This window comes from Papilio xuthus, unplaced genomic scaffold, assembly GCF_000836235.2.
Source record: "Papilio xuthus unplaced genomic scaffold, Pxut_1.1 DF827461.1, whole genome shotgun sequence".
Lineage (NCBI taxonomy): Eukaryota > Metazoa > Arthropoda > Insecta > Lepidoptera > Papilionidae > Papilio > Papilio xuthus.
In genome coordinates this window covers 3,483,162-3,491,225 of record NW_013531188.1, presented here as the reverse complement: position 1 = coordinate 3,491,225, position 8,064 = coordinate 3,483,162, and the positions used below count along the sequence as shown (strand labels likewise).

The 8,064-nt window shown below is 37.2% G+C and overlaps 1 protein-coding gene across 1 annotated transcript; it reads left to right on the top strand.

Annotated features, from left to right (window-relative positions):
• The first annotated feature begins 2,938 nt into the window (after positions 1–2,938).
• Positions 2,939–7,731, top strand: Mfap1 (Microfibril-associated protein 1). Its single transcript, XM_013314223.1, has 9 exons — positions 2,939–3,182; positions 3,520–3,713; positions 4,379–4,590; positions 4,875–4,987; positions 5,223–5,404; positions 5,620–5,744; positions 6,056–6,199; positions 6,469–6,565; positions 6,959–7,731. Exons 1-9 carry the CDS (start codon positions 3,110–3,112, stop codon positions 7,145–7,147), a joined length of 1,329 nt encoding a protein of 442 aa, XP_013169677.1. The 5' UTR covers positions 2,939–3,109; the 3' UTR covers positions 7,148–7,731.
• The last annotated feature ends 333 nt before the right edge of the window (positions 7,732–8,064 follow it).

Genomic DNA, 8,064 nt, shown 5'->3' with positions numbered 1-8,064 from the left:
CGCCACCCGCGCCCGTCTGACCCGCGCTGGCGCTCGCGCTGCTGCCCGCGCTCGTGGATTCCGCGCCGCTGCCCGCCGCGCTGCCCGACTTGCTCAGCCCGCCGCGCCGCACCTGACTCCCGCGGTGCCCGCAGCGCCCAGCGCACGGACCCTTGCACGGATTGACGCACCGAGCGGAGCAGCTTATCGGAGCGCTTGTTACGCGACCGATTTTCGCGTGTTCGGTCGCATTCTGTTTGTGTTCTCGCGTCGAACCTTCCCGGGTGTGACGTGCCCGTTCGAATGTAGTTTAGGAAGCACGCTGTCCGTTACGTGGTATAGTCGTGTGGGATGGACAAAACTGAGAAAACTCTGAAAGCTTATTTTTATATTCGATAAAAATGTCTGTGTAAAGTTTAAATTGAAGAACGAGCATCGCTCGAAGCGCCTTTACGTCACTCTTCTACTGTCGGATATCATTTTTCCTTCCCCGAAATGGTGTCGCACAGTGAGAAAGTTTCAGTGCTGTCGAGAACGGGAGATCGACGCGGAGATGTTAGCTTGATTGAGTTCTGCTTCCGCGACGCCGCCGGCGCCGCAGCCCGCTTGCAGCCAAAGTACGCAGCGCTCAAACTTTTGCCAATTGTTTAAACTTTAAACGCAAAGTAAATTGTTTCGTCACTATAATATTACGTGCATCACTCATGTTATACATTTTTCGACTCGACCATCAAGTTGGGACGTTTATATCGTGTCTTATTCTGAACGCTTAAAGAAAGCCGCCGAATCATATCGATTTTGTCCGTAATAGTTTTAATAGTTCCAATTTATAAGCTTCTTACAGTACCAAAACGACGACGCTACATCTTCTCCCTCGCCGAGGTCTGCTCGGAAAAACGTTTAGAAGAATTTTTGCAAAGTTATCTGTGTAAGCTTAGCGAATCAGCAGTGAAGTCGGTACAAGAATTCACTTCCGTCCTAATTCAGTACGCGTCATAGGAATCGAGCCATTTTACGTAACGCGCACCTCCACGTAGTTAATGTATTCACCTTCCCCTGAATTACATTAGCCGAGGCGAGAGCCCGCGCCGCCCGCGCCGCCCGCGCCGCCAGCGAGCGACCGGACCTTGCCGGACCGCGCCGGAACGCGTGCGGCCTCGCTCGTCCTCGCGCGACCTAGCTCGTTCTCTCGACGCCCGCCACGGTTCGTGTCGACACACCGCTATCGGATCATCTCTCTTATTAGCGATAAGGTTATGAATAATACCTAAGAAATCGAACGTCCCTTACCGAGTAAGGTAGAAATTATTCAGATGTTTTTATTTTTCGATTGACATCACTATAGATAGACAATAGTAGGCGCGAGGCCGCCTGGCCGCGGCGTGCAGCGGGTGTCACGTCGACTATTGAGTTTTATCAGTATCGTCTTTTCTAGCACAACAATGATTATTATTCGTTTAACTTTTATAAATTAACTTTGGAAGTGGTCAATTTTCTACTACTGTGTAAATATTGAGAGCTTAGCGCCGATCGCCTTACACTCAGCGTCACGAGCCGTGCGCCATGGTCTCTACGGCGACTGAGGACAGCGGGACACGGCTCGCGGCTCACGGCGCGGCGCGGCCATGTTCCGAGCTTGGTGCAAGTTAGCGTGCTCTCGCAAGTTTGGCTTTCGTCATCGATCATGTCACCGAATAGTTGTGTGTCGGTTGTTTTTGATTCATTTTAAATTATAAAGTGTAATTTTCTAAGTGCGTGACGATCTAAATGTTGCAAAAGTTTAAAAGAGTCAGTGTATTGTAAACTAAAAGAGGCGCTTAACGTTTTGCACGTATTTGCAATAATGATTACGGTTACAGATGATAAATACGTAGGTAGATATCATGGGAGGGCATCATCAAGCAGGGCAGTCAGTGTACCGGCGCAGTTCCCCATCGCCGGCGCACTCTCTGCTGTTCCTCCCTCCGTTGGGTTCCCTTGGTTTCGACCGCAGCAATTCAGTTGAATCGTCGTTTTCGCACCGACGAGACCGGAAGTCTTGGGATGGGTCATTTCAAAGTGAGCTCGTTCACCTTCCCCAAAAAGCTGTCAGATGTGATATCAATTTTTATACGTGCAAGTCGGTCGCACAAATAAATGTATATTTTATATAGACATCTGTCGGCACCTGGCGAGCCCCGCGGAACGGCCCGTCCCGGGACCTCAAGGGGCTTTTTTTGGTTACCATATCCGGAATTTAAAGTTGTGTTGGTTTAACCAAACGTTTTATCTACTATTAGGCATATTGGCACAAAAAAACGTTGTGTTTAATTAAGTTTAGACAATAAGTTACAATATCATTGTATTGTTTATTTGAAATATACTTATGACAAAAAGTGAGTTCAGTTTGCTGAATGATAGAGGTTTAATTGAATATTTATTATATATATTGTTGAAGTTTGTACAAAATAAATTAAGTAAATGATAAATTATAGAACTTGACTGCTTTAATTTGTTGTTTGATTAAAAAAAAAATCCCTAATATTACTATAGAACAGACCATTATTTTGATATAGAAGTTAAAAGCGTCGTATCAATAGAAAAATTTATTTACCTTAAAAAATCTACTCTAACTATCGTTATCCTTACTTAACTCAACTCATGATAATTGACTATTTGACACGTTCAAACTTTAAATAATTAAACATGTTTGACAAAGATTGATGAAACCGTTCATTATCAAACCTTTTGGCAAACGCAGAAAGCTTAATCTCGTTAAAAGACACTTCCGTATATTTTTTACAATCCTTTCTAGAACATTATGGCAAGCTCATGCATAAAAATGTCCTAAGGGCTTAATTTTTAAAGTGTTGAAAAATCAAATAGATTAGAATTACTAAAAACTACTAAGTTCAGAACAGCCTATGTAGCATGGTTGGCAACACTGCAAGAGTCAATGTCAATTGACAGTGACGCTTTTTTCCTGTTGCCGTTATGTCAATTGTTATGTCAAATTTCTTAATTAAATTCAATGGTGTCTTTTTAACTTTGTCCTAGAATATTTGACAACAGTTAAGTAGTTATATTTCACAGTTCTTAGAGAATTTAGGAAGAAATTACAACAAAATAAAGCAATCACCGTGATATCAAAATGAACGTGTTACCAGCACAGCCAATTGGCATACAAAGTACAGCAGGCGCAGTACCAATTCGAAATGAAAAAGGTTAGTAAACATAAAACAATCTGTGCATTCACAAAAACCAGCAAAGCTGTATTAAACAGGAATTAAATCTGATTAGCTTGGTATTATCTGAAACGATAATTCCGTTGTGCGTTGTTAATATTCTATAGTTCACATTGTTTAGCTATAGCATTGCTTTTGCGTTTTGTTGGCTGTTTTAAACAATTTTAAGTAATTAAATGTTTTTGTCCTCATCTTATTTATTAATATTCAAAAAATGAGCACCATTTAAAAATTAATTAGATTGTTAAAATATAAAAAAAACATGGTTTACACTTGTTTTTGTTAAATGTAATTACAAATTGATGTAATTTTTTAGGTGAACTGTCCATGCAAAAGGTTAAAGTACAGAGATATATATCTGGAAAGAAACCTGATTACGCTCAAGGTGTTAGTTCTTCGGAGGAATCAGATACTGAAGATTTTATAGAGCAACAGAAACCTGAACGTAGAGTACAGATTGCTTCTCAAATCGGTACTAAACATGAGGAACACAGTGATTCAGAGAAAGAAGTAAGTAAAGCAGTAATCTAAAAATAGATAGAATATAATTATGTAATATTATGAAAATCACCTGAAACCAACATGCATGTATGTTTAGATGTATGAATGTAGAAGTGAAAGTGCTGTGACAGAACCACTCCAGATAGAGGTCCGTAGTCTTTGCATATCCCTCTAGGTTGTGGGTGTGAGTTATGTTATTGTTGAATTAGATAAAAATATTAAGAATTAGTTCAAGTAGATACTTGTGTTGAATTATAAATGTAAAAGAAGCACGAGAGTTGTGAAATAAATGTAAATAAGTAATCGTTTCCAACCTTACCATAGTTATGTGTGTGAGATGTCTGCAAGTTTAACATCTTACCATAAGTTATCAAATCTGACTTCAATTGTAGTAATTCTGAACATTAAAGTACTTTTACTATTATCTGGATTGAATATAAATCATTAGACTAATAAACAAGAAAGTAATCAGATTGAATGAGGCTACAAAAATATAGAAGACAAAAGAAAGTATGGATAAATAGTGTGAACCTCTTTCATTTGCTTAAGAAGAAAAGTATTCAGATGATAGGTGATAGAGATGTTTGTAAGATTGGTATTGTACCAACTCCTATGTAAGGAAAGTTGCCGACTGAATATGATGCTATAAATTTATTTTTGTATGTTTCATTAAGGTTGACGACCCTCGTCTACGTCGACTGCGCAGGGTGGCAAGGTCGCCCCCGCGCCGTGAAGAACACAAGCCTGAAATTATTGATGCAGAACCAGAACCCGAGTCGGAATCGAGTGCGGAGGAGGAGCGTAACACATCAGAAAGTGATGATGATTTGGACGAAGAAGAAATAGAGAAACGTCGACAAGCTTTAAAAGCTAAATTAGCTGCACGGTATTTATTGCATTTGAATATGTTGTGGAATATTTGTATTATAAACATGTAAATACATATGTTTCATAAGTATTAAACCTGTAATATACTAAAGTATATACATAACATATTTTTAACCCGATATTCAGAGAAATGACCCATATCATGAAGATTATTCCAATTTTTTTTCATTTTCTTACAATTAAACCATGTAAGACTTTGGGAGTTATAAATTTCACGCATAACGGTTGCAAATATGTTTGTTTTCATTTTAATATGTGTGAATTGAGACTGGTCAATTTCAGGGAAGCAGAAAAGGAGGTTCTTGGTGGAGATGATGATGAGGAAATGTTAGATGGTGAGAAGGAAGAAAGTGGTTCATCTGACACAGAGTACACAGACAGTGAAGAAGATACAGGTAAAAAGAAGTGTTTTGTTATAAACTTAAGATTTTAGGTCTTAGTGAATACAAATACTTGCTACTAACGTGTTTTTTTTTTTTTAAAGAATGGAAATATAGATTATAAAATTAACAACCACAAGTTATATAAATTGGTCACTAATGGCAATAGAATGTAGATTTACTATGTGAGTTTATACTAAGGGAATTAATTAATAAGGCTCCATTATTTTTAACTTGTATCTTCCCATAGGTCCCAGAGTAAAACCTGTTTTTGTAAGAGCATCGGAGAGAATGACGGTTACGGAAAAAGAACGTAAATTAAAACAGCAGAAGAAAGAAGAATCGGATGCGAGAAAAGAAAAAGAAGAAAGGAGAAGAGAGGCTTTGAAGTTAGTTGAAGAGACTATACGGTCAGAACAGAGGAATGCACAGGTAAAATATTTTCATATTGTCTTAAGTATTATCGTGTGCTTGTGAGACCAAAATAAAAATTATTGTTATCTCTGTATTGTCAAAGATAATGACAGGGATGACGATATGTTTTACTCAAAGATTTTGGTCTCGGAAAATGTTAGTACAGACTTTGCTTCTACTCATAAAACTGTTGAAATACCTTTATGTATTTATACTATATTTGTTTTTTACAGGGTGATCAGAAAGAAGCGAATATCAATGATGTTTGTACTGATGATGAAAATGATGAGTTGGAATATGAAGCGTGGAAACTTCGCGAAATGAAGAGGATAAAGCGGGATAAGGAAGAAAGGGAGGCGTAAGTAGAAACATAATGATTGACTTTGTTTGTTGATAGACATCCACAGTAAGGAAATATACGATAGGTTAATTATAATAGCTATGATTAAGAAAGGAGGATTCCATAAATATTTTTAAATAGATTTTCTTATCCATCCTCTTTGCTGGTAAGAAAGTTTGTTATGGTCCTACCAGTGTTGCACTTTACGTTATTCTCGTTTAAATGATTTGATGTTACAATCATTCATTGTACTATTTTTAGTGTTACAATTTTTCATGTTACTATTTATAATGTTACAATTTTTCATGTGTTGGTTACATATGTTGCAGTATAGAGAAGGAGATGCTAGCGATAGAGCGCATGCGTAACATGTCAGAGGAGGAGCGCCGTGTCGAGCAGCGGCTGAATCCCAAAGTCGTCACCAACAAGTCTATTAAGGGCAAATATAAGTTCTTACAGAAGTATTACCACAGGTACGTATTTTAACAGCTTTAAAACCAACAATATTCTGCTTTAAAACAGAAAACAGGGCCGAGCTCGTATCTTGTTTAATATTTCTAAATTATGTTACGTTTTCTCATGAAAAAAAATCTGGAGCGTGATGGAAGATCTATCTACAGGATTTGCTTTATTTTCTGAATCATTTTTCTTATTTAATACAATCATACAGGCTGTAGCACCATTTTTATTGATACGATTTGTAACATTAAATTTGCTAATGTTACACATTATAATGTTACAGAGGTGCATTCTACTTGGACAAAGAGGATGAGGTGTACAAACAAGACTTCTCCGGAGCAACATTGGATGATCACTTTGATAAGACTGTCTTACCAAAGGTAAGTCCAGTAAAACATTTTTTTTAACCTGCCGATTTTGACGAGTGAGATGTCATTCTATTCGTCTTCTTACCCAGAGTGTCATAGCGTTTATTAAATCGGCACAAAATATGAAATTCTAAAAAAAATGTAAAAAGGTTAAATCTTAAGCGCCATAACTTCAATGTTAATTTTTTTTTTCTTTATAGTCAATCCTAAGATAAGTGTTATATATAACATTACAATTTACGTTAAATTAAAAAAAAATATTTCTTTTAAAACTCAGCCAACAGATGGCGCTATTTCATCAATCGCCTGTGTCGCGTGTTTTTTTTAAATTTAATTTAAGGTATACTTTATATAAGCAGTATATGCTTTATATATGTCAGTATATAAATAAATTTATTTGATTAGGTAATGCAAGTGAAGAAGTTTGGTAGATCAGGACGAACTAAGTACACTCACTTAGTAGATCAAGACACGACTGAGTTTGACTCCGCCTGGAACAATGACGGTGCAGCGGCGAGACTTTCCAACTACCGCGGTGGTATGAAGCAAGTCTTTGATAGACCGACTGCTAGGAGGAAGCATACTACTACATAGCATACTGATCGCACTAGCCCAAAGCATGAAACGAAATCTGAGGAAGCACTAACTAAAATAGTTAGAACAAAATCAGATTAAATGAACTTTGAGGCAGATAAAAAATTAATGCCTACAAAACTCAGGCAAAATATGACGCAATGACCCAAAGTGGTACTCTTCTTAATCCTGTTATATGTCCAATTCCTGGATTTGAAGCTCTTCTAGGTCTGATTCCACTTCTTGGGATGGTCAAGTGGACAAATTAAATTATTTAAGCCAAAACTTGGTTTGAGTAAAAAAAAATGTTTAATAGGTTAATTAAAAGTAGAAGGAAACTAAAGAAGCATCTGTGAAAGGCCAATGCCGATACACTTTTTAAAAAACTTTTTTGAGAATTCAAGTTTTTATACAAGTGTATCGGCAGTGGAAACCCAAGGCAATACATCCATGAGAAGCCTTTATACCATAAACAAGAAATGTTAACAGGTTTTCCTTCCACAAGCGTGGTCATAGTTCTCCATAGTTCATAGTTTTTTCTACATAAATAAATATTGTATATATTTCATGTGTATAATCGTTACATAAATAAATTTCGTCATAAAGTTTGTTTTATTATCCAAATTTCTACGTCCAACGCCTACGCTTAATGCTACGCGCATGACTACGGCTAAATCTACGCCTACGTCTACGCCTACATCTACGGGTACAGCTATCCTCTACAGCAAAACAAGGATATCTGAACCGTTGAGAGAGAAGCTGCTCCGGTTCAGATAATCTTGTTTGTAGATTTGTTTTTTTTTCAGTTATCTGAAAATAAAAATATAGGCATTTTACCTATTTTTTTATTTCACGAGGCCGAAGTTTTGGCCAACAGTAAATAAAAATGTTAAAACAACGTAAAGTATCCAATTTTACGAAGTATCTTTTATACATTA

Coding starts and splice junctions, on each gene's coding strand:
- Mfap1 (XM_013314223.1), top strand. CDS start 3,110: ATGAACGTGTTACCAGCACAGCCAATTGGCATACAAAGTACAGCAGGC. Junction 3,183..3,519: donor ACCAATTCGAAATGAAAAAG/GTTAGTAAACAT, acceptor GTAATTTTTTAG/GTGAACTGTCCATGCAAAAG. Junction 4,988..5,222: donor AGACAGTGAAGAAGATACAG/GTAAAAAGAAGT, acceptor ATCTTCCCATAG/GTCCCAGAGTAAAACCTGTT.